This window comes from Lentinula edodes (assembly GCF_021015755.1).
Source record: "Lentinula edodes strain Le(Bin) 0899 ss11 chromosome Unknown C8R40scaffold_35, whole genome shotgun sequence".
Taxonomy (NCBI): Eukaryota; Fungi; Basidiomycota; class Agaricomycetes; order Agaricales; family Omphalotaceae; genus Lentinula; species Lentinula edodes.
Window position 1 is genome coordinate 309,248 of NW_025764341.1, and position 23,577 is coordinate 332,824.

General features: G+C 46.4%; 10 protein-coding genes across 10 annotated transcripts; 7 read left to right on the plus strand and 3 right to left on the minus strand.

Annotated features, from left to right (window-relative positions):
- The first annotated feature begins 66 nt into the window (after positions 1–66).
- On the plus strand, positions 67–2,032 carry C8R40DRAFT_1120366 (uncharacterized protein). Its single transcript, XM_046228762.1, has 6 exons — positions 67–670; positions 732–803; positions 851–1,171; positions 1,234–1,478; positions 1,530–1,643; positions 1,703–2,032. The coding sequence occupies exons 1-6, from the start codon at positions 115–117 to the stop codon at positions 1,958–1,960; spliced, it is 1,566 nt and encodes a 521-aa protein (XP_046082915.1). The 5' UTR covers positions 67–114; the 3' UTR covers positions 1,961–2,032.
- Positions 2,033–2,818: 786 nt separating this feature from the next.
- On the plus strand, positions 2,819–3,575 carry C8R40DRAFT_1152179 (transcription initiation factor IID, 18kD subunit-domain-containing protein). The gene is made up of 3 exons (XM_046229564.1): positions 2,819–3,160; positions 3,220–3,317; positions 3,380–3,575. Exons 1-3 carry the CDS (start codon positions 2,836–2,838, stop codon positions 3,554–3,556), a joined length of 600 nt encoding a protein of 199 aa, XP_046082916.1. The 5' UTR covers positions 2,819–2,835; the 3' UTR covers positions 3,557–3,575.
- Positions 3,576–3,861: 286 nt separating this feature from the next.
- C8R40DRAFT_1174267 (uncharacterized protein) lies at positions 3,862–4,549 on the minus strand (the record flags this gene model as incomplete). The annotated part of the gene is made up of 5 exons (XM_046232157.1): positions 3,862–3,947; positions 4,000–4,056; positions 4,115–4,276; positions 4,335–4,391; positions 4,450–4,549. 5 exons carry the CDS (start codon positions 4,547–4,549, stop codon positions 3,862–3,864), a joined length of 462 nt encoding a protein of 153 aa, XP_046082917.1.
- An 826-nt stretch (positions 4,550–5,375) lies between these two features.
- C8R40DRAFT_1054064 (kinase-like domain-containing protein) lies at positions 5,376–6,529 on the plus strand (the record flags this gene model as incomplete). The annotated part of the gene is made up of 5 exons (XM_046224907.1): positions 5,376–5,630; positions 5,684–5,828; positions 5,877–6,013; positions 6,067–6,315; positions 6,368–6,529. 5 exons carry the CDS (start codon positions 5,376–5,378, stop codon positions 6,527–6,529), a joined length of 948 nt encoding a protein of 315 aa, XP_046082918.1.
- A 187-nt stretch (positions 6,530–6,716) lies between these two features.
- On the plus strand, positions 6,717–7,267 carry C8R40DRAFT_1174269 (vacuolar protein sorting 55; the record flags this gene model as incomplete). Its single annotated transcript, XM_046232158.1, has 4 exons — positions 6,717–6,735; positions 6,789–6,881; positions 6,937–7,150; positions 7,201–7,267. The coding sequence occupies 4 exons, from the start codon at positions 6,717–6,719 to the stop codon at positions 7,265–7,267; spliced, it is 393 nt and encodes a 130-aa protein (XP_046082919.1).
- Positions 7,268–7,575: 308 nt separating this feature from the next.
- C8R40DRAFT_1174270 (TRAPP II complex) lies at positions 7,576–12,183 on the minus strand (the record flags this gene model as incomplete). Its single annotated transcript, XM_046232159.1, has 14 exons — positions 7,576–7,826; positions 7,878–8,088; positions 8,137–8,423; positions 8,477–8,784; positions 8,836–9,090; positions 9,144–9,566; positions 9,618–9,715; positions 9,767–9,899; positions 9,949–10,135; positions 10,187–10,979; positions 11,028–11,145; positions 11,191–11,513; positions 11,574–11,968; positions 12,021–12,183. 14 exons carry the CDS (start codon positions 12,181–12,183, stop codon positions 7,576–7,578), a joined length of 3,945 nt encoding a protein of 1,314 aa, XP_046082920.1.
- Positions 12,184–12,261: 78 nt separating this feature from the next.
- C8R40DRAFT_534141 (coiled-coil domain-containing protein 55-domain containing protein) lies at positions 12,262–13,610 on the plus strand. Its single transcript, XM_046235370.1, has 3 exons — positions 12,262–12,620; positions 12,676–12,874; positions 12,932–13,610. The coding sequence occupies exons 1-3, from the start codon at positions 12,291–12,293 to the stop codon at positions 13,543–13,545; spliced, it is 1,143 nt and encodes a 380-aa protein (XP_046082921.1). The 5' UTR covers positions 12,262–12,290; the 3' UTR covers positions 13,546–13,610.
- Positions 13,611–13,674: 64 nt separating this feature from the next.
- C8R40DRAFT_1162493 (kinesin 2) lies at positions 13,675–17,476 on the minus strand (the record flags this gene model as incomplete). Its single annotated transcript, XM_046230245.1, has 7 exons — positions 13,675–14,235; positions 14,286–14,437; positions 14,491–14,623; positions 14,676–15,544; positions 15,598–16,235; positions 16,284–16,931; positions 16,980–17,476. 7 exons carry the CDS (start codon positions 17,474–17,476, stop codon positions 13,675–13,677), a joined length of 3,498 nt encoding a protein of 1,165 aa, XP_046082922.1.
- Positions 17,477–17,614: 138 nt separating this feature from the next.
- Positions 17,615–18,051, plus strand: C8R40DRAFT_1162494 (uncharacterized protein; the record flags this gene model as incomplete). Its single annotated transcript, XM_046230246.1, has 3 exons — positions 17,615–17,675; positions 17,724–17,849; positions 17,900–18,051. The coding sequence occupies 3 exons, from the start codon at positions 17,615–17,617 to the stop codon at positions 18,049–18,051; spliced, it is 339 nt and encodes a 112-aa protein (XP_046082923.1).
- A 182-nt stretch (positions 18,052–18,233) lies between these two features.
- Positions 18,234–22,418, plus strand: C8R40DRAFT_1120386 (kinesin heavy chain). The gene is made up of 18 exons (XM_046228763.1): positions 18,234–18,400; positions 18,456–18,647; positions 18,697–18,707; positions 18,760–18,833; positions 18,889–19,045; positions 19,098–19,241; positions 19,289–19,518; positions 19,579–20,247; positions 20,303–20,551; positions 20,605–20,863; positions 20,921–20,985; positions 21,043–21,192; positions 21,262–21,423; positions 21,486–21,626; positions 21,685–21,871; positions 21,931–22,090; positions 22,173–22,180; positions 22,233–22,418. Exons 1-18 carry the CDS (start codon positions 18,372–18,374, stop codon positions 22,265–22,267), a joined length of 2,922 nt encoding a protein of 973 aa, XP_046082924.1. The 5' UTR covers positions 18,234–18,371; the 3' UTR covers positions 22,268–22,418.
- The last annotated feature ends 1,159 nt before the right edge of the window (positions 22,419–23,577 follow it).

Sequence of the window (23,577 nt, forward strand, 5' to 3'; positions counted from 1 at the left end):
TTAATGGGCGCTTAATCATCACTTATGTAATTCCATCCGTATTCGAAATGCCAGGAAATGCCTTTGCAAGCTGCTACACCGTCACGTTCGTAAACTGCGCGCCTTCCCTCGAGTATGCCGCGCCAGAGGAAATCGCGCGAAACGTCAAAGAAATTGAAGCAAACGACCCTAACCGGTAGCATACAGTCACCTAGTCGCGGAAGGAGCAAGCCCTCCCCCAGTCAACCTGTCGCAAAACGGAGACGCATCGACTATTTGTCTGATGAACAAAACGAGCCTTCGGATGACTCTGATATCGGCGCTTTTAAGCTAGAGCCTAAGGGACCGGTCGAAGATGATGATGAATTAACCCCTCCGCCTGCGAAACGGAAACGAATGAGTTTCGTTGTGGGTAGTGATACAGAGGAATCAGAAGAAGATGTCCCTATCGCGAGGCGAGGAACACGAAGTGTGAAGCGGAAGGAAAGAGACAAGGTGAAGAAGAGGAATGCGCCTGTGAAGAATAAAATCGGAAAAGGTCATGCCGAAGGGAAGGGGAAGGAACCGGTAGTTATGTCGTCGGATCCAGATTCTGGTGGTGTATCTCCCCCCCGTCGTCGTAAGCTGGTGAAAGGGAAACGACCGGCTGCAAAAAGTGACTCGGAGGAGTCCGATGAAGTAGAACCAGAACGTGAGCTTTCGAGAATTTACGCCCAGTTTATACCTCATCCGGTAGTATTGTCGTTCTTCAGGTATAATTGAAAGCCGCTTCCGTTCTCGAGACAAGAAGACAGAATACCAAAAGAACCTTGAAAGACTGAAACGTACGATTCATCATTATCATACGGCGTTCTCGCTTACCAATAAGCAGGGAAGAAACAGGGAAAACCTATGGAATCAGACGACGACGACGAAGACGAAGAGGAGATGGAGGAAGAAGAAGAAGCTCCATTCAAAGCTGCAAGGCCGGACAGCGACAAGAATAGTCTCTTCGACGGCTCTGAATCGGATGGCTCTGAAAGCTTCATTGTGGAAGACGACGGGGCAGGTTTAGCAGCACTTCCCGTTGAGTTCAGCATGGAATCTCATCAAGATCTCTCTCACAATTTCAAGAAGATATTTCAATTCTTTGTCCATATTGCAGTACATCCTCCAATCGAAAGACATGAATTCATGGAAATGCAAATGAAAAGTCAGTCGCGATCTGCAATTTCTCATTTCCTCAACTCAAGTATATTGCTTCGACTGCATAAGATGAGGTGTACTTCTCTGTCCCTCTTTTAGCTGCGCGAAGAAAGATCATAGGACTTCGAGATTCCTTGGTGGCTTCGTCAGTCTGGAAGCCAGAGTTCAAAGGTCCGCTGGAGAGATACCCAGAACTGGATCTGGTACAGCTCGAATTCTCCATGCCTGGTTGCGATGCCTGCAATCTAGGAGCAAGGATGTCCACATTGAACGGTCGTTTGTTAGGAGAACCTTACGATCGTCTGGGGTTCGAAGTAAGCCTAGACAATTTCACAGCGTCCCCTTTGTTCACAAACCCATATCAGGATTTGGATCTCTCCGACGAGTCCTTGAGTGAAGGTGAATGCAGGACTGATTTCCACTTAGGCAGATTTTGCGCTCGGCGTACGCGCGTATATCATGATCTTTCTCATTGGGAGGTAAGCCTACGTATATGAACATCTTACCTTTCGCGATTGACGATATGTATCTTGCACAGTACATGCTATTCAAAACCATCAACGAGGAAGTTGATGATTTGCATGTCGCCAAGCAAGAAAAGGGCGCTGGTCGCTTTGTCCGTGTCGCTTGGCCCGAGGGACTACAGCCTCCCAAGGACCTGCAAGACGCAGACGGTATCTGTGATTGGCTTGACCAAAGAAAAGTCGTTGAAATGGAATGGGAAAAGTTGAAGGGCTACATGGAGCGTGCGCGTGGATTGGAACTTGCAGCTAAGAGAGGGGATGATGCAGATTGATGTGTACTATATCTATGATTATGACACTGTATCATAGCATTGCTCTGGGAAATAGAGAGAATTCCGAAGAAATCTTCTCAGAATTACAGTAATACTACTGAAAACCGGGAGTCCTCCATCGCACAATGCAAAACCTTCATGAATCTATCTATAGTGTGCATGTAGCACTACATAGTGTTACCGGAATACAAGACGAAGACAGTCTTAAGATCACGAATTTTCCACCTTAAGACATCTTAAGACACTTTTTTCACAAGACGTATTAAGATCATTTTTCCTTATCAGTGAAAATACACATGGCCGCTTAATACAATACACAACTCCACCCAGACTTGATCCTCAAAAAAAAGTACATTGTAGAGGTTTGTTCATTTGCGTGAAGACCCAATGAGGTCTACAAGTCTGTCAATTTCACCGCTTGTAAGAAGATCATGTAGTATAGAAGCATCGATATCGGTCATGCCAGTGGTGCCCCGTGATTCATCCACTCTTGCAACTCAAGAATGAGTGAAGTAAAGTCGATTGCTCCAAGTGTTCTCTAAGTGACGCGCCAACACACCAACAGGCTAATGTAATGTCAAGGTTGACAATCCGGTAGAATAACAAGAGATTTTTCACATTGATCAGTAACGCAGCGTTGGAAGTAGTGGACTGTGGCAGCAACGAGCGATTGGTAAAAATTACTAAACAAACATGTTCACCTTGAGACGTTTCTTAAGATAAGCCATCTTAAGCCATCTTGTATTCCGGCAACACTAGCACTACATACTGTATATAGCACTGCTGAATCCTCGTAATGGTATTCGTTCACTTGCAGGTAAACAAGTGGGACGCGTGACGATCGTTTTCTCACGATATTTCCGCTCTCGACCACGATGTCCTATTATGTGCCTCCGGTAACTCCTGGAGCTCAGCCGACTGCAACGACTACAACGTATTCTTATGGAGCCTATCAGCCATACTACTATCAATGGCCTCCTTACAGCTATGCTGTACCACAGCAGACACCTTCACGCTCGGCTCAATCTGTAACTCAAACAGCAACAGTACCAACTGCCACTACGATACCCACAACATCGACCACTCCGAGACCATCCACTTACACGCCATATACTCCTTACACGAGTGCCACATCCACATCCACTGCGGGCCGGAGCTCAAGGAAACAGTCCAGCACTAAAGGGCTGTTCACCAAGGAACGTGAGTATCTAGATGATATAGGTTCCTGGCTATCTCTGAGAAATCTGGTCTTGCCTTAGTGAGAAACTTAATGTACGGATTCGGTGATGACCGTAATCCTGCAAATGACACGATCAATGTCATGGAGGAAATTCTAGTAGAATATATCGCTGATGTGGTGCGTATCACAGGTGTTTGTTTTCATAGATCTCTACTAACTCTAATTCTTTTTAATATCAGTGTCAGGCTGCTGCGGGACCAGGCCGTAAAAACCGACTTTCGATTGAGGACTTGCGAAAAGCTCTTTCTCGTCCTGCGGATGCAAAAAAGCTTGCTCGTATGGAAGAACTCTTATTCGCTCAAGAAGATATTAAGCGGGCAAGGCAGCAGTTCGAAACAGACCCAAAAATGGCATAGTACATATCAGTAAACAAGGATCTGTATTTTTCGACCCCCATGTATGTATACAGCACACATTGTAATATGAGATTGAAGACGCTACGAAATTAACATTCCCATTATTGAACTTCCATCTATCATCGAATGACAACAGGGGAAGGATTTCGGTACCGTCAGGCTGATTCGACGCTGATTCGTCCAGCTATTGTATCATATAGAGTCCAGATATGCCTATCCAGGCAATAGTTTCATACTGATGTGATGCAAAGGATCGTATAGCATCTTGAGATGAAATCTCCAAGTCGGTCAGACGTCCGTGTCCTTTACTCTTCCATGACTTCATCACCATCTTCGGAAGGAACAACTTCTCCGCCTGCATTTTGTTTAGCAGCATTGCGACCTTGAACACCTGAACAGGGGTGATGTATATATGTTGTCCAATAGAAACTCATAAAACGAACCTCCACTCTGATTCAAGGGCTTGACGTGTTGTTTAAGCCATTCTTCAGATTCCCAAACTATACACACATATTAAAATGAGCCAATAGCTAACGCGAAGAAGGTTACTTTACTTACCAGCTCTATTGCCTCCTAGTTGCATGGGTGTTTTCATAGGTCGTGCGAGATTAACCTTGATGACACGACCTCTCAACTCGTTTAGATCCATGTTGTCAATGGCATCTTGAGCATCAGAAGTTGAGCTGTAAGTTACGAAAGCAAAGCCCCGATGTTTAGCCTCTAGATTTATTTAAAAAGTTCGCGTCAATGGATGCGGGAGAACGATAAATAAACCAACCGCTTTGTTGATGAAGATTCGTGGCTGCAGAGGGGAGCTGAACTTCGATAACATCACCTGGATGTATGTATTGTCAGTGAGAATTAGACTGCCTGCGAATTTCGAAAACACCAACCGAATGTCGCGAAATGTTCGTAAATAACGCTCTCATCTACATCGTCGCCGATACCACCCACAAACACGGTTTTTTGCCTTAGTACCCTCCTCCATGACATGAATTTCAGGTACTGATGAGAGTGACTGGTAAAAGAACCAAGAACGGAAATCGTGTTCACGCGATAACCGCTTTGGCAGTGCCACGTGCTGCTTTTCTGCCCAAGTAGTCAGACCTGGTTCCTTTCCGATGCACTTGCATATCGGCCTACTTTTGTACTACCGAGAATAGCCTCTTGTCTTCGGCGGCGGAACCGTGAAGGCTTCTTTATGACTGGGACTTTGTGAAACTGGCACTATTTTCCGACAAGCCCGCAGAACAACCCAATGCGATATCCACTGATATCCATTTAGTTTGGAATCTGGATGTTAGGACGTTCTTCCAATGGAGCGGAGACTGTATAGAGGTATGTGAACGGCATGTGGACGGCTTTCTTCATTACAGAACGAGGTCGTCTGTAATTATTTATCACTGGTTGCTTCCTCAACAAGCAAGATGAATTACTACTGACTCCTGGCCAAGTAAGCATAAGCCTGAATCTCGGGTCTAGTCCGCTGTAGCCTGAGAATCGCATACCTTATCCGCTATCATCTTCTTTCACCAAGACTGACTTACTACATGAGGAAGGACCTTCTGCTACGGTGTTGTCACCCATCTGTCCCCGATCAAATCTATAGAGTGGGCGAAACACTGGACGCGAGAGTCGGAACAGTCTGTTTACCCCCCAAAGGCTATCTTTTCTTGAGCTGTCCAATCATTACGCAACTGCGGCGACAGCCTTTATAGGCATACATTCACCCTGCTTGTCCTAATCTTCGAGACCCACCTTCATTCATGCGCCTACTCCATACAACCGCATAGATTTTTTGTGGCATTCTTCAGTGTCTATGTCCCACGGTATCTGGATCTCTGATATATCTTGCCCTTCTCCAACCTCTTCAGAGTCCTCTTTCGACGAAGATGAAGTTAACTATCGAGTAAAACCGTACTGGTCTCAGTATCGTAGCATTTTGAAACACCGTGGTTTTCATCTCGAGACTGTTCGCGATGTGCAGGACTACTACACGTTTATTGGTATGCCTAAAAGAGCAGAACGGCTTAAAGAACTCGAAGAAGACATACTATATCCTGACGCTGGTTTAGTGAGTTCTGTTCCAATGTTTGACTTTGAATTTATCTCACAATATGCGATCAGCCAGACAACCTCTTTCGAGGCATCAGAATAGTAGATGGAACCAAGGTCATGGTTAAAGCTGTACATCGAGAGAGTCGGGAGCTCGACATCATTCGATTCCTATCTTCACCAGCAATGAGACGACAACCAATGAATCACTGCATTCGTGAGTCCGATTTTTCCCTCTGAGTTCAGCACTCAAACATCATTACAGCGGTTCTCGATTTAATAGATGTCCCAGAAGACGATATAGCTTTTATTGTCATGGAACAGTGGTCCTCTCATCTAGTTATCAATGACGCTCCGTGCTGTCTACAATTATTTCTCTCCGCCGTACGCCAATGCATTGAAGTAAGTCTATAATCTTGTGTTTACACTCCAGGATTGATGTACACATCGGATAGCATTGTCTCTTTATGCACATGCACCAAATAGCCCATCTCGACATCTCTATACGAAATGTGCTCACCGACCACCAAGGCCACTATGCCTATATAGACTTTGAACTCAGTCGCAGGTTCGATGCGAGTGATGCCAGAGTGTCTGGAAGAAGAGGAACAGAATTGCCTCCGGAATGCGGACATGAAGCGTTCTACGACCCCTATAAAGTCGATGTGTGGGCTTTGGCAATTCTCATTTTACGTGCATGCAAGGTGTGTATAATAAATGTCCTTTCTATCTTTTTGTCTCATCTGTATTGAATAGCTCACTGGGTTTTGTATACCTGAACTCATTGAACTTGTCAAGCCCATGTTGTATGACGACCCAGCTCAACGCCCATCCATGGAACTCATAATGCATGCCTTTAACCATATGACCTCTTCTATTTCTCCGCAAAGGCTATTGATGATACCTCACTTCTGCTAATGTCCATGACTGCTAGGCACTACACTCATCTACATAGTATGTATACTTTATATAATATTATACGCGTCCGATAAGCGCGCAAAACACTAGCAGACGCGCTCCACGTGCTGGGAAATGTCCTTTTCTTGATTGAGATACCATTTCCAAACCTGTTATTTGCCTCTGCACGGTGTGAAGACCATTGACAATGGCTGCTGGATTGAAAAGTACACTATCGTATCTCCTACTCCATGGACGCACACTGACTTAACGCTTGCAGCCGTCATTCTTCTTTCATTTGTCCTTGCGGTGGGATTCTTGCTCATAATATTATCTTGCGCACTATGGCACAATTGGTTACCATTACTCGTTGGTGTGTCCATCTCTTCTCCTTACTGCGAATCCAGCACCTCATCGCAACCTTATAGCCATCACATTCGTCATTGCTCCTCTTCCGAATGCTCTATTTTCTCATTGCGGCGCCGACGACTTCTCTGGCAGCTATGAATCTACGGGCGCAGTAGATCTGGGCCGTTTCCTCACGTCCCTCATCGTAGTCACTGGATTTGCTTTTCCAATCATTTTGGCTCACTCTGGAGTGATCAATACAAGTGCTTGCGTGATGTCTATAATGGGGGGAGGGTGCGTCGTACATGCTTATACTCGTGTTCTGCGCTAACCCAGTCAATCAGATTGGTTTATGGTACCATCTTAGCCTACTCTCAGGCTTTCAAACAGGATGAATCCGAATTTGACTGACCTGTCGGTCCTGGGCCTGAATGTTCATACTGTGATTACATTGGACATACAGTGGTGTACTATGTAGCATGTGAAATATCCAATTATTATTTGTTCACAGTTATTAACGTTGCAGTGGGTTGGTAGCATTGGTCATGGCCCGGGTACCTGAAATTCGAGTATCACCTAGAAGCTCACCCCACTTCTCTTCACCGAAGATCCAAGACATCAAGAAAGACTAGAACAAAGGGATTTTGCTTCCTGGCACCTCAACTTCTTGGTGTGTGCCGCTGTTGAAACAAACAGAACAAGGACGATAAATGGCTGCCTCAAGCATCTGTATTAACCATCACAATTAGTCGTGCGGAACCGGTTTCTGATGAGCTGCCACTACTGTCTAATACTCTCGCGGAAGCCAATACTTCAAATCGACCATGGCAGAGGAAACAGATAGCCACTTCGACCTCCCGGCTTTCTTTGGCTTCTAATCTACCAACAGGTATGGCACACAGAATCCCATCATGTATGACATGCTCGCGTGGATCTATGTTCACGTCCAATGTGAAAACGAGGGTGGTTTCTGTGTGCTGCGATCAGACCTCCTCCTGTTACCATGAAAGGGCATGCTTACTTGTGAGGTTCGTGACTTTGATATGCAGATATACAGGTTCGCTACACGGTGGATGGTATTTTCCTGCGCTTTGTTCAATTGGCTTCACTGGATTACCAGACCGCATCAGAGATAGCTGTATCCCAGCTTTCTCGGTACGCAATGTTTTCAACATCGTCAATGTCAGTCTTTGTTGCCGAAGAGAAAGATCGCCGTATCGTGTTCCTCCAGCCTGTAAAAAGTGAACAGAAGAAAAAACAGCCCAACGTCCGCATCGCACCTCTCGCCATCGACATCGCAAGCTTTTGAAAAGCTCCTCGCGATACCAGAACAATTCACGTTGCATCTTCTGTTCTGCGTCTGAGAGCTTTGTCTTGTCGACCACAAACTGCCTATCAGAAAGAGTGGGTATTGGTCTAGAAATATGTTCATCCCCTAATAGGAACTTTTTCAACGGAATAACCAGTCTACATAGTGCATTGAGTTTAGCATAAACAGATTGGCCGACATTGTACCTTGAAGTAGACCCAGGAGGAACATTGACAAGGGTTTCTCCCCATGGGACATCTATGAAAGATTTCAGCCCAGACTCGAGCAATCAACGACAAAAAACTGTTCACCTTCCTGGACACGCTCTATGGATACCTCAAAAGGAATCCCATATGTGTTCATGATGTCCACGGAGAAAAGACACCAGGCTCCATTATCTTGAACGAAGAGATTCGACTTATTTGTCGCAAGATTGTCATCTGTGCCCATTGGATAAGAAGGATACGGTAAAATGTCCATTCCATGAGATTCAAGCATTCGATAGACAGTAACCATCAGCGGATATGATAATTGTCGAGTGTGAAAGACTGAGGCCTCCTTGTTATCAGATGGATCACGATGAATATAAGAATAGGAAGCGTGAATTGTGCCTTCCGTGCTACGAAGAGCACTTCAACAATGGATCGTCAATGTAATGAAGAATATTTACCAGCCAACCTTCCCAAAACAATTGATAGTAAGGGTCACTTTCCGCCCGGGAGCAATCGTGACAGAATCATTCTTGATCCAGGAAAAGACGGGTCGATGTATCAACGCATACTCTGTCTCGTAGGTCTCGAAAACGGACATTTCGCCCTCTGCCAGTGCCTGTTGTGCCGGAGTCATAGTCGAATCGTCAAACGCAAGTCGAATAAAGTCGATTGGAAGGGGTGCGATGTTTTCAAACGTTACACGTATTGAAGACCTAGATTTGATTGTGACAATGAGTACGAGTAGGCCTATCGGTAAGTTACCTACATTTCACCATCATAAAGCATTAGAGCACCGTGCGTGACTGTTGTTCTCCGTATCCTGAGTAGAGGCTGTTCTGGTACCACTTTGCATTCCAAAAACATCATGGCTTTCGATGACCGTGAAGATTTTGAGCCCGAGCTTTGTGACTTTTTCCTTTCCCAAGGAAAATTGTCGAGACCCGAATACTTGAAACGACCGGCTTCACATAGAGCAGCACTACGTTTGTGTGCGAGGCGTTCCTCTTCATCTTCGGTTGCGAGAGGGAGCACAAATTCCCGAGCAACACCGCCTGGAGCTCGGACAATGCAGCCTCGGACGACAAGGGAGCCTGTCGCCAGTGACTTTCCGGAGAGCACAGCTCGATGATAAGAGCGCGCGGGTATAATCACAGAAATCGGATTAGATTCGAAAGGGACACCGGAAGTGCTGCAAAAATTCGTCCGATATGCGACTTTGATAAAACAGAACAATACTGACCTTAGAGATAGCGACTGCAGCTCCATGTCAAATACATAAGGATTCTGGACAATGACTATAAATTCCAAGAGTTCGCCTTGAACAACCAATGGTTTTCCCTATTCAGCTGAATTAGTGACGAATGAGGTGTAGATGTACGATCGGACAACCTGTGTGGCGTTCATTTTCCTTGGGTTGTAGAGAAATGGGTCTGTACCGCCCTTTAGAATCGCGTTGGAGTCTGATGTCCTTGGTATCAAAGCTGATATTGGTTTTTCAATAGGAAGCCGGATAAATGGTAAACTTCTAAAATTGTTAGACTTTGTGCTTGAACTACACAAACACGACTCACGGCGCTAGTGTAATACTTACGACGGGTCGTCCTGACCAATACTCGACCGCTTTCATTGCGCCTCTCCGTCGCGCGGTTTGCATTGCGCGTGCAGCAGTTGAATAGAGATGATATTGATCACCAGGTTCTAGAAATTCCTGCAAGGTCTTCAACGATGATAGAGCATACTGAGCTACAGCCAGGAAATCTATTGAAAATGTTGAACAAGATTTCACGATTCTTGAAATTGGTTACCGACCTGGTAGAGCCTCGGCGACAGCTACGGACTCTCGTACAACACCTATTTGAAGCTCCGGCCATCCAAATGGTTCTCGATAGACATCCGAATCGTCATCCGCCTCAGGATGGTTCTTCGGATCGTTATTATCATCCAGAATTTGGATAGCATCCAGATTAACGCCGAGAACTTTGCAAACATGCTTAAGCAATTTCAAAATGCTCTCGTTACCATCTGAGCTTTCATTTAGCCTGATCCCGACATTTCCCTTATTCCCGAACAACCGCATGTTGGTGTGAGCGTCCTCCTCCCGTCCGCACACGATCAGGTCTAGAATACAACCTAGGACTTCCCGTAGAATGTAAGACTCCTTCCGACGATAACCCAAACATGAATATGTGCTAGCTATAGCTTCGAGGACACTGACACGCTCACGAGGTCCTAAGTGTAAAAGCCAGGGTCCGTGCACCTGCGCGAGGAGTGAGGAAATGGTCGTCCGTGGTATACCTGACATGGAACTAAGGCGCTCCAGGTTCGCCCAGGTAGTACTTTCGCTGTGGCTGAGAGTTGGAGGAAGGTAAGGCGTGGGTCCGGGCTGCAACATGGTCGTAAAGGCCAGTGGACCCCAGCCCTTGGCAGACCAGATCGCAAATAGCAAGCTTGTATGTCTCAGAACACAGCAGCAATACAGGTATGACAAGTACTGGTAGTTCTCGACCTCGGAAGGAGGGACTTTGAAGTATAGCGTGGTGGCTTGAGTGAGTTTATCCGCAATATCTGACCAGGGTTCTCGCCCTACACTGGTCGAAGTTTGCTGCAAAAAAAATTAATTGAATGCGTGCAATCGGTTTAAAAAATGTACCAAGCCATGGCCAGCGGACCACGCATCGAGGATCGGGATTGTGGCCATTCCCTCCAGGGCAGAAGCATTCCAAATCGAATCTAAAGGCGATTTCAAGAGTTGAAGCGCTTCTGTGTACCTGCAGGATATGAGTCAGGAAAGGATAAGTACTGGAGATTCTTACCATATCAACGCGTCCTCTGTTCTTCCAGCAAGTAAGAAGAGATCCGCCATTACTTTAAACAATCTTCCATGTGACGACGCTGCCCCAATGGCACTTAATCGTTTCCGTACGGTTGGTACACCAAGCGAAGAGTTTCGTTTCATGGCCGGCGCTACTTTGGATAGTGCTGACTTGGAGATCTCAGGTTGACTGCTGTGTGACGGAAGAGGGGGAAGTGTATCTTTACTACCTAGGGAAGGTGGCAAATCTGTTAGTAAGGGGAGGGAAGGGAAAAGTGACGCGTTCAGGTATTCATTTCCGAGAGGACTTTCTAATCTTTGGATCTGCCAATTGAAAGATTACTCTAAAGGAAGAACGAGTGTACCAAAGGGTGCAAGACTAACCAGAACTCCAAACTCGCCGAAAATCTTAGAGCATATCTCGCCCAACAGTGTTCCGATGTGAAGCTTTCTGTTTCCCATCATTTCTGGGAATATGATAAGTTCGGGATGCTGCCCACTAGGAGATATACCGGAAGAGGAACCCTCTTCAAAAACAAAGCAGTTTCTTGCTAATGGATAGATTCCAGTCGGAGGGAACATGTCGAGCGCGGTGCCATGGAACTGAGAGATGATTTCTGGCAGGGCTTCGGAGCGAGAGCAGGTAGCAACGCCAATGACTGCGAGAGGAAAATGTGATGGTCGTAGCAGCGATAGGGCTTGGTGCGAGTGCGGGGGTGGGTGAGAAGGGAAACTGAGGTGCAGATATCCAGTGGCTAGCGATTTGGGTTGAAAACGCGCTGATCGAAGAAGTTAATGCCAGGGGATTATAGCCCGCCCACTTCCACATACCTCTCTCGTCTTTTGTACCCTCTACAGCAATGTCTCCAAGTCTGATAGCGTCAAAACTGCGAATCTCCGAGGCATACTTTTCAAAAGTTTGCTGTGGAATTGCTCCAATAGGAACTAGTAATATACGAATTTGAGCCAAGTTAGCAAAGACATGGGTGTCCATGGGACCAAAGGGTCCAGCTTTCGACGGTCGTCAATTGAGATATGGAAGAACTTGAAAGACTTATTTAATAAGTAATTCGTGTGCGCTATATTTTGCCAGATTAGGTCATGTCCAAGCTTTCCTTCTCTCTCAACAAACCGAAAACAGCTACCCCTGCTGTTACTGCCACTTTCAAGCAGCCTGCCGCATTTTCTGCATTTGACGATGATGAGCCAGTCGACGCCGCTCCCACAGCCAGTTCTTCTCGAGAAGGCGTCTCTGCGAACAAAAAGTTGCTCGCTCAGAATGCCCTTACGTCTAAGAAGCTGAAGAAACAGATGGAGGAGGAGAAGAAAGTTGATTCAACGGTATACGAATATGATGAGGTATGGGATAAGATGCAGATGGCGAAATTGCAACAGAAGGAGGTAAAGGAAGCAGAGTCAAAAGAGCGAAAGGTATGTCAATGTTAATCGTTACTTCCAGTCAGCTCAGATTCCGTGCTTTCACAAGCCTAAGTATATCCATGGCCTCCTTACCGCTGCTGCTACGCGGAGATTGGATCACCTTCGAGCAGAAGAGAAAATGATGCAGCGGGAACGGGAGCTTGAAGGCGACGAATTTGCGGACAAAGAGGCGTTCGTGACACAGGCATACAAGGACCAAATGGAGGAAGTACGCAAGGCTGAAGAAGAAGAGAAAAGGAGAGATGGTGGGTCTGACATTGTTGCCGATTTGCGGACTAGACTGACATTTCTCTCCCCTCTAGAACTCAAAAAAAAGCAGGGTAGAGGTACTGGAATGGCCCACTTCTATCGTCGATTGCTTGAAGACTCGGAACAAAGCCACGAAGCTACAGTAGCTGCGACTCAGAAACCTATCATTGGTCCTCAAGGACCAATGCCGAACATGACCATAACGAAGCCCCCAGATCTTACTCCACTATCGGACTTGGAACGTGCTCGAATAGCACGTGGGGAAGGCAAAGATGTGGAGTTGAACGACGATAACCAGATTATCGACAAACGTGATCTCTTGAGCGGCGGCTTGAACCTGTCCGGTACCAACACTCGTAATCTCAAAACACGGTCTGCGAATAAACCCGAACCCGATTCGGATAATGTTCAAGTGCATAGAGCGGTAGGGGTTGCGGCGAGCAGACAAGAGATAAAGGAGAGGAGGATGCGGGAAATCGAACTTCAGATGGAGGAAGAACAAGAGCGTGCCCGGAAAGAACAAGAACGAGAAGAGTACGAAATGGCCCAGAGAATCATAGCAAAGAGGAATAATGAAGAGGATGTTGAGAGTGCCCGGGCCCGTTACTTGGAGAGAAAACGGCGAAGGCTGGAAGAAGCTCAGGACGCAGGCGAACAAAAATTGTGAGAAATCTATCCACAGTCCGCTTGTAGCATATACATACAATATCTATACATGTGTACGACATAATTGTAATAAAGAGAAAACACACAAAAATGCCAGCAGAGTGATTAAAGGTCATAGAGAGAGCTAATATCATCCTCGTCTTCTTGACCCCCGAGTAGTGTAGACGTTGCGCGTATCGATAAGGGGGGGCTGAGGCTGGGGGGCCTTGCCTGAGGCCTTTTTGAGAATGGGTATTGACTTCTGTCGGGTATGAGTTGGTCGTACGGGTAATGCAGAGGAGGTCGATGAAGCGGAGGAAGATTGCAAAGAGTTCACAATGGGGACTTCTTGTTCGCTGGTAGATGGTGATTGGGACCTTGATGGCATCGGTTCGATATCTACATCCATTGTCTCAATTTCCTCAGGCAGATCCTCATCTTCAGCAGGGAGCGGAAGGTGCTCCGCCAAGAACGTCTCGCTACCGACGCCGGACATTCCGTGACTTCTCCACGTTCCAAGAAGAATCTTTCGATCCTCCGTAAGATCCCATTCATCGACGTAGCGCCATGAGCGTTTTCGAGGCGTAGAACCGGTTTGAATGTCTTCCTTCGTGCCTTGGTCAGACAACGCCATTGTAGTCTTCTCCACAACGGTTAGCTGTGATGTACTGGCTGTATGGTACGCAGACGTTACATCTGCCAAGTTGGAGGTCTACGGAGCAATCAGTTCGACAATTCAGTTATACAACAACAGGGACTCACATTGTCTATAGTCTGAGCTGCGAAGTTCCCGATATCTTCTGAAATGGATCCCAAACCGCGGTGCAGAGAGGTATAATGGGATTGAAGTCCGGTGTTGAGGCGCTCCGTGTCGTCGAGTCTTGCTCGTTTGGATCGCAAGTGACGAGCAAAGGCTTATACATTGGTCAGGTTATATCGAGCTCCAAAGTCGTATATAGTCACGCACCATCCTTGGAAGTATTGGACATTTCTTGCGTTCGCTGCTGAAGTTCAGTAGAGAAACCGTGAAAAGACTCCGTTATCGTCTTCTCGTTGTTCCGAATTCGATCGTGAATTGCGATCTTCGCGTCCTTCAATGTCTGTAAGACGGTAGTGAGTAAGTGAGACCGCGAATTGGGTTATGAACTGCACCTTGACTGAGCCATCCCTCATTCTCTTCGCGTCAGACCGGGATTTTTCAGATAACGCAATTAACGGTGCTCTTGATTGATCCAAAGAATCGATTACCTGCCTATGCTGTTGGTGATGGGACCTCATTCCATTTTCTGAAGCAATATTGGCATCCCTTATTGAAGCAGCGGCATCTCGAAGTCCGCGATCCTGCTCATTGACAAAGTTCACAAGCAGACCCGAAACTTTCTGCAGCAAGTCTTCCTTTGCTTTATTCGCGTCAGCCTTTTGTTTCTCGACCAATGCCATCAAAGTACGGTTCTGTTCTCGAAGTCGCCCTACTTCACCGTCTGTCGACTGTTGGACAATGGCACTGGCTTTGGTGAGCACTACCTGCTCACTTTCGAAATATTTCGCAGTCTCCTGCAAGACATACTCCATAGTGGTGTGGATGGACTTCACAGCCATGTGAGCTTCAGATAAGGTCTGCGAGGATGCATGGTCCAATTCTTCGTGCGTCTGCTGACAAGTCTTCTGTAAGCTTTCGGACCACGAAGCGAAACCAGTATTAAAAGTCTCGTAGGTGTCATTCAGCATCATTTCGAGAGAGGCTATTGCCTCGTCTTCAGCTCCATCGTGAGCACGAATGGTTTGTATGTTACTCTTGATATATTGCAACTGCTCAGTTATTCGTTTTGAGTAGTTCTCCAGTGTCTTCATCTCTTTGATCTTGAACGACTCGGTGGTTTCTCGTAATTGAGCAGTAATTTGGCCAGAAGAACCAACGAAGCCGTCGAGAGAGCTAGTCAGCGATTTAGAGGCAGTAAACAGAGCTTGGGTGAGATTGGAGACGGCTTTTGAGTTTGACCCCAAGACTGCAGATTTGCGTTCTACAGAAAAGAAGGTTGAAGAAAAAACAACTAGATAAGTGAATTAAACAAACCAAGTTTCTGGAACAGGGCCGACACGTCGTGAACGCTCTCCTTGGCTACACTTCTCAATCCGTTAGCCACAGCATCCAGGGTAATTTCGGTTTTCTGATGCGCTCGGCGTATCACGGTCTCTTCTTCTAAGGCCACCTTCACCCCTCTCAGCTCCTCCTTCCTCTCACTCAGCTCCACCTCTGTGACATCTAAGCGGTGCTTCGTATCCTTGAGCTCGGCATCACGCTTCATCAACAGTCCAATGCTCTGCTCGAACTCCTCCCGAACCACGCTCATTTGATTCTCTATGATTTCAACCTGCTTCTTTGCTTCCTCAATCTCCGTTTCCCGCAGTTCACGTTCGGTATCCATCTGTGCCCAGGTCTCTTCAGAAAAGAAAATTCCGTTCTTCTCTCGGGCAGCAAGAACGTCAGCTTTGAGGCGTTCGATTTCCGCAACGTACTCCTTTAGAAGGGAATTGCGCGTCATGCGCTGGTTGATTTCAGGCTTGTTGCGGATCGACTTGGCGCTCATCGCGTAGTCTAAGGTCGAGAGCGTTTCCTCTAAATTTGAGCGCGCAGGAGAGATAGTGGCAATGATCGAGGTCTTGGTGCGACCGCCCAATGAATCTTGGAGTATACGAGTCAACTTGGATTCCCTACATGGCATATCAGATTATAACACTGTGTACATGCATGACACTCACCGATATGGGACATGTTGTGCCTTGTCCACCAAGGCATTGATTACCCTCCCAAGCGTTAGAAGACTCTGGTTAATCATACCGGCTTCCCTGGCCCTCTTGTTCTCTGCGCCAGACCTTCCTATATTTTCTGAGCCGGCAAGATCCACCATGTTCAATTTCCCTATTCTTAACAAGTCTTCACCCACTACTCCAGCTTCCTTTGTGTGCACGGTGAGGGAGAAGATAGAATGAGAACGACTAGAATGGTCGTTAAATTTGGTAGCCGCGATCTGTCTCCTCTCGCTGCCCTTCGTCAAAAGAGCTAATGCGTCTGCAGAACTCTTGACAGGAACCTCCTCAATGCCCTGAATGATAACTCCGCGCTTATTGGAGTCGTCGAAGATTTTGATGTTGGAACCAGCATTCTTGGTGGCATCCTTCGATGCCATACCCATCGGCTGGGTAGAACCAATTGGTGCAGATAGTTCACTGGCCAGGAGATCACGCAGTTCCTCGTTGTAAAGTTCTATAAAGGAAACGCGCACACTGAAGTCAACTTTGGATTGTTCTAGTTGGTGGAAGAGACGGAAGAGAACTCGAGGTATCATTCCTGCATGAGGAGAGGGGTTTCCCAACGGTGTCTTGGTCAAGTCGCCTTGCATTGTGTAGCTATGAGGAATCAGAGGACTTTCTAGTATTTATCAATGAACGGCGCACGTTTTCCCCGTTCCGGTCTGACCATATGCAAAAAGAGTGCAATTATAGCCCTCCAGAACTTGTTGCAGCATTGGACCAACGACATCATGGTATATCATTGCTTGATCTGCTTCTGGACCATACACCAAGTCGAACGGATATGTTCGGACTGGAGGAAGTGTGACTACTCCAAGAGTGGAGACTGGTGCTGTTGTTTCGATGGAAACTTGGTTACTCTTTGCACCTTTCGAATTGACGATTATCGGCGAGTTCTCTTGAATTTCGCGGTCGGAGCGACGCCTACAGCGAATGATGACTTGGATGTTTGTATCGGGATCATCTGTATGTTTTAGCTGTTTGTGTACGGCTGGTGCGGCACCATGTTCCAACTGTTCTTCTCCAGAACGCGAAGAAGAAGCTGACTTGGTCATTACGGAACGGGGCCTCAGAGTTGGAGGAGGCATGGAAGTGGAAGAGTTCGTCCTCATGCGAGAGGGAGGACGACGGGTATTCATCATCAACTGAGATGGTGTCTGGTGAAGCTCAATGTCAATGAATGATCAACTGAGTATGACCACGTGCTCGCGTAAAGTTCCCACGATTTGATATTTCGCTGCCACTGGCACAAACTGAGGGATGGCATATTGTTCGCCACGATGGGCAAACGCAAAAAATCTTCTCGAAAGCCAGGTCCAGCCCGAGTGAAAGTCCCACTTGGTATGTTCCTTCATTTCTTCAGGTCTTCAGAACTCTCACTCGGTCCAGATACTGCCTTTACTTGCCTCTTTTGCCACCACGACAAGTCTGTAACCGTTCGAATTGACAGAAAGGAAGGTGTTGCTCAGCTAATCTGTCGAGTGTGTGACCAGAGATACCAAAGCAAGGTTAACCGTGAGTCTACGATGACTCTTCGTAAACTTCTACTTATGTCTTGTGCCTAGATCTCACAGAACCCATCGATATCTATTCGGAATGGATCGACGCTGCAGATGAAGCACAGAGAGTGGGTGAATCATCTACCGTTCGACGACCTGCAGCCTCCTCCAGTCGGCCAGTTCCAGCACGCGCTCCCTCAGTAGATGACAGCGATTAATTGAACGAATCTTCTATCATTTCTGTCGTATCTTTCCAGTCTGTATCTCGTCCATGGCATGCATTAGAATGTACTGTTACAAGCATATCATTGTACTCGATAGAAGAATAATGCAAACTGTTTCTTCAACTGGCGCATTTGAATTGAAATGACATGCGTTTTATTTGTTGCCGCGTTGCAAGGCAACTCAGTCTTTCTTTCTTCCTTTCCATCAATCTCGTCTTTACGCTGTCTTCACGCTACGAGTATTCTTGAAACCCAATATTTCCGTTACAGCTGTACATCCCTATTACGCGGTGCTCCGCTAGCACGATTTCGCAATGAGCAACAATATCAAGGTCGTCTGTCGGTATGTGGCTTGAATTCCTCTAACCAGTATTACGGCCATTTAATGTTGAGTGAAGTTTCCGTCCGCCCAATTCCATTGAACAACGCGAAGGAGGCGAGAATGTGGTGGCTTTCAATGACGACCTGACGACCGTCCAACTCCGATCTCTTCAGTCGTCCACAGGTCCCGACAGGGATGGCTTTACTTTCGATAGAGTATTTCCGATGGGTACACAGCAACAAGAAGTATTTGATTATGGTGTTAAAGAGTGCGTCATTCTAACTTTTCGTTTACTTGCATTTAATCTTGCGTTTCAGTATCGTCAAGGGTCCGTTATCTTGTATCTTCTGTCTCTGCGATACTTATTTTTTCGGAATCAGACGTAATCAATGGGTACAATGGAACCGTTTTCGCGTATGGTCAAACAGGAAGTGGAAAGACTTTCACCATGATGGTATTGTCAAGCCCAGATCGTGCAAGCTTTCCATGTTATTCATCTCGAATTCCAGGGTGCCGACATCGACTCAGATGAGTTGAAGGGTATCATCCCCCGAATAACTGAGCAAATCTTCCAATCCATCGTGGAGAGTGATGCGCATTTGGAATATATGGTCAAAGTATCCTACATGGAAATCTATCTCGAGAAGATCCGTGATCTTCTAGCACGTTGAGTCAACGACATCATTATTCATTGAAAATAATCTAATCTTCTTCCCAGCACAAAACGACAATCTGCAAGTGCATGAAGAGAAATCAAAAGGAGTTTATGTGAAAAATCTCTCGGATTATTATGTTAGTAGTGCTCGGGAGGTATACGAGATTATGCGAACGGGAGGCGCTGCTCGAGTAGTCTCATCAACAAGTGTGTATTTCTCAACAAACACGATCGACTGTTAACATCTTCACTAGATATGAACGCCGAGTCTTCTCGATCACATTCCATCTTTCTCATTACTATTTTGCAAAGAAATACCGAAAGTGGAGCAGCCAAAACAGGAAATCTCTATTTGGTTGATTTGGCTGGTTCGGAGAAGGTTGGGAAAACAGGGGCATCTGGCCAGACTTTGGAAGAGGCAAAGAAAATCAACAAGTCTCTCTCGGCACTCGGGATGGTTATCAATGCTCTTACAGACCCTAAGGCGCGTAGTCAATTCTTGACCCTACTATCCTCGTTTGTCCTGATTGACTTGTCTCGATAGGTCAAGTACATTCCATATCGAGACTCTAAACTCACTCGAATACTCCAAGAGTCACTTGGAGGCAACTCCCGCACTACCCTCATCATAAATTGTTCTCCTTCATCTTACAACGAATCAGAAACCCTCTCGACTCTTCGTTTCGGTATCCGTGCAAAATCGATCAAGAACTCTGCTCGCGTCAATGCTGAGCTATCGCCGGCTGAGTTGAAGAATCTCCTTACCAAAGCACAGTCATCCAATACAGGGTATCAAAAGTATATCGCTGCTCTGGAAGCAGAGTTAGCTATCTGGCGATCTGGTAGCCAGGTTGAAGAGTCGGAATGGGCTACTACAGCTAAGGCTGGTGCTCCGGCCTTTGCCGCACCGTCAACTGCTGCTGCACCCAAGGCACCTACTTCACCAACGCCCTCTACAACCGCTAGCTCGCGTAGCATGACTCCCATCAACCCGGCAATCGAAGGTCTTCGTTCAGAGCTGGGCAGCCGACCTCAAACTCCAACTGTCCTTGGTTTGGAGAAGGACGAACGTGAAGATTTCTTGCGCCGGGAGAACGAGCTCAGCGATGCGCTCGCTGAGAAGGAGAGTGCTTTGGTCACTGCCGATAAGTTGGTCAAGGAGCTCAAGGAAGAACTCACGTTCCTGAAAGAGCAAGAGGCTACTGTTAACAAAGTTAGTGCTTCAATCCGTTCTAACTTATTTAGAACGTTGCTGATATACTCCTTAGGAAAACAAGTCCATGTCTAGCCAGCTGAACGAGCTTCGTTTGCAAGTTGAACGACTCGACTACGACAACAAGGAGGGCGTCATTACTATTGACATTCTCAAAGAGCAAAACGTTGATGCCAAGAGCGAACTGGAGGAGCTGAAGAAACAGATCTCCGAACTCAAAGTCTCACAGAAGGACGCCTCTACTGAGGACAAGGAGAAACGCAAACAGGAGAAGATGGCTCTCATGATGGCGAAATTCGATGCGGTTAGTCAATCGTTTGTCTGATTCCAAACGAGCTAACGAGCTACATACCATAGCAAGGTACCTTTTCTGAGAAGGATGAACAATTGCGGTCACTGCTCGCCAAGCTAGATACTATAGACACTGATGGTTCGGCGCTGACCTCTGATGATCTTACAGCTATCAGGCGTCAGTTGACGGAGGGTCAAAGTCTGGTTAGAGATACGATAGACAGGCTTAGGCAGAGCCAAGAAGAGAATGAACTGATCACGAGGAGAAGGGATGAGCTAGAGAGCCGTGTTGCAACTCTGGAGACTGAATACGAAGAACTTCTAGGTGAGATCAATACCACATTATGCTCGCTTTCCTAGTGGGTTGATTTGGCAACCACAGAAAAAACAATTCACGACGAAGAGACTAGCAATGTCGACCTTGCTGAGTCGATGGCGGACTTCAAGGTATTTTCTTGTCATTCATTTTTTTCCCTGTCTTCCATTTTAATGAGCGAGATACAGAACAAACTCGAAGCTCAATACGCCGCGAAGCGTGATGCTCACGCCAGCGAGGTTTCCGACCTCAAGCAGCAAATTGAACTGAAAGCCAATGAGGTCCGCACACTCAATGCTTCCATTGACAGTCTGAAAAGCGTCAATGAAGAACTCAAGGTATGTGGCGTCGGCTGTGTCTCTTAAACCTATACTAACTATTTTCTCTAATCTTTCTTTCACTTTCAGCGTGCTTTCGCCGTAACGTCCGCGGGTATCGAGGGTGGCAAGAATTTAGCTGAAAGCGCTCAAGATCTTGAGCGAACACGCAAGGCCATCAACGTACAGCTTGCGGAATTCGACGGAGTCAAAAAGTCTCTCATGCGTGATTTGCAGAATCGTTGCGAGAAGGTGCGCCGTTTGATCTCGGTTTTCTGCGCAGTACTGAATACGCCTCTGTTTTTGTCCTCTAGGTAGTCGAGCTGGAAATTCAATTAGACGAAATCAAGGAGCAGTACAACAACGTAATTAGAAACAGCAATAGCAAGGCTCAACAGAAGAAGATGGCTTTCTTAGAACGAAATTTAGAACAATTGACTGTGGTTCAGAAGCAGGTCAACACCCACCAACCGTCTACAGTAATCATGATTCTGATTTTTTTTTCAATCACAGCTTGTCGACCAGAACTCCACCCTGAAGAAGGAGGCTGGGATAGCGGAACGCAAATTACTTGCACGAAATGAACGTATTCAAAACCTTGAAGCCCTTTTACAAGATGCGGATCGCCGTCTCTCTGTGCAAAACCAGAAATTCGAAGCGCAGCTGCAGGCCGTGAAAGAGCGTCTTGATCAAGCTAGAGGTCAGATTTTTTTTCTTCTACGGAGGATTTTTTTTATTGATACATATACACGTTCACAGCTCAGAAAGCAGCATCGTCTCCTCTCAACTTTGGTCGTATTGCGAAACCTCTCCGGGGTGGAGGCGGCGCAGCTACAGCTTCAACATCTATCCCAACCTCAATCACCGGTGGAGGAAACTCATCCAGTCCTTTGGGACGACTACAGAATGAAGAATCGGGGTGAGCAACAAGTTTTGAGTTTAAACTTTCACAGATATCTCATGGATTTCCCTTCCATCCTTATGTACCTGATCGCGCATAGGTCGGGAGGTGAGCTTTCTCGAATCTACCCCATACATTACTCTATTCAACGACAATATAGCAAAGCGCGCCTCATGGTTCTTCAACTCGCGATGAAGTCGCTCTCATTCTCCATTTTTATATCTCCTCACATAGTCTCCATTCCTGCATACATACCCATATTGTATTTCACGCATACAAATAACAGAATAGCTTGGATCAAGCTTGGATAGGTAGACATCCTTTTCTTTCCACCACCGAGCCCACAACCAGGTCACTACCCACATGCATGCCAGATGGGCACACATATCACCCATGTAAGGAACCAATCGGAGCTATACGATTCTTCTTGAGTGGCTTTGAACCTGGTGTCTGCTCGACCCTGGACGACACGCAATCGTATGATTATCTTTGAAATTTCGCTTCAAAATTGTGCGTAATGAGAACGGCGGTGTGCGGCCTGTAACAAAAACATTTCCAGACTAACATAGATTGTATATCGTGCAACAAACGAATTTCTACAGAAACGCTCTGGCTGGATCATACCCTTTGTCACGGAAGGGCTAGGGTAGGCCGCCCAAAATCCTCCAAGGCAATACTTAGGTATTGTAAATCGCTTGTGGGAAGGTAAATAGAGATCGAGATAGTAGTTGAAAGAATTTGAACAAATTCTCATCACAGGCTAAGTAACACATTTCTAAACCCCGCCATGAAATTTCTCAAGAGCGAAAGTCGAGGAGTCGCTCAGAATCAAGCCCGCCCCATGTTATAAGTGGCCAAAATTAAAGAGATCTTCGCCCCGTACGCGCTTCTGAGAAGCGGGAGGTTCGGGAAGTCACAGAGATCAAAAAATAACTGGCATTGAGGTCACCGCCTTCCTTTTTTGTAGATGTGTACGTTGACCTCATTTGATGTCAACACTGAAACACTTAATATTACTCCGTCCATATATATAATTTTTCTTCCCCATTTTGTGATCTTCTAGTACAAGTTGGAGTGACTTCCGGGTTTGCTTGTCGCCCTACGTTAAAGACAGGCGCCATTCTTTTGTTTTCCTTCTTTCTCTCCTCTTCTTGAACGCCACTCAATGTCTCGAGACTCGTCGCGAAAACCGTCTGGCTCGTCTAGTCAATCCAGCGCGCACTCCCCCACCTCAACAAGCAATGTTCGTATATTGACATGGTATTCCATCGCGAAAACCAAAGAAAATGACCATTGGCTTTCAGCAACCTCATTCTAGTCGACGGATTACTCCAACCACGACCGGGAACATGCTCAGTGTGGGTGTAGGCGGTGGGAGCGGCCTTATGGGTTATAATTCGGGATGGCAGGTAAAACGACGCGTTGATATTTTTACTATTCTTGTTCATCGTCGTATTTCTTTTAGGTTTGGGGCTCCGGCTCTCCTTCTTCTCAGCGCAATCCCT

Coding starts and splice junctions, on each gene's coding strand:
- C8R40DRAFT_534141 (XM_046235370.1), top strand. CDS start 12,291: ATGTCCAAGCTTTCCTTCTCTCTCAACAAACCGAAAACAGCTACCCCT. Junction 12,621..12,675: donor CAGAGTCAAAAGAGCGAAAG/GTATGTCAATGT, acceptor TGCTTTCACAAG/CCTAAGTATATCCATGGCCT. Junction 12,875..12,931: donor AGAAGAGAAAAGGAGAGATG/GTGGGTCTGACA, acceptor TCTCCCCTCTAG/AACTCAAAAAAAAGCAGGGT.
- C8R40DRAFT_1152179 (XM_046229564.1), top strand. CDS start 2,836: ATGTCCTATTATGTGCCTCCGGTAACTCCTGGAGCTCAGCCGACTGCA. Junction 3,161..3,219: donor AGGGCTGTTCACCAAGGAAC/GTGAGTATCTAG, acceptor GTCTTGCCTTAG/TGAGAAACTTAATGTACGGA. Junction 3,318..3,379: donor TAGAATATATCGCTGATGTG/GTGCGTATCACA, acceptor TTTTAATATCAG/TGTCAGGCTGCTGCGGGACC.
- C8R40DRAFT_1120386 (XM_046228763.1), top strand. CDS start 18,372: ATGAGCAACAATATCAAGGTCGTCTGTCG. Junction 18,834..18,888: donor GAAAGACTTTCACCATGATG/GTATTGTCAAGC, acceptor CTCGAATTCCAG/GGTGCCGACATCGACTCAGA. Junction 20,986..21,042: donor AGTCGATGGCGGACTTCAAG/GTATTTTCTTGT, acceptor AGCGAGATACAG/AACAAACTCGAAGCTCAATA.
- C8R40DRAFT_1120366 (XM_046228762.1), top strand. CDS start 115: ATGCCGCGCCAGAGGAAATCGCGCGAAACGTCAAAGAAATTGAAGCAA. Junction 671..731: donor CGATGAAGTAGAACCAGAAC/GTGAGCTTTCGA, acceptor GTCGTTCTTCAG/GTATAATTGAAAGCCGCTTC. Junction 1,479..1,529: donor ACGATCGTCTGGGGTTCGAA/GTAAGCCTAGAC, acceptor AACCCATATCAG/GATTTGGATCTCTCCGACGA.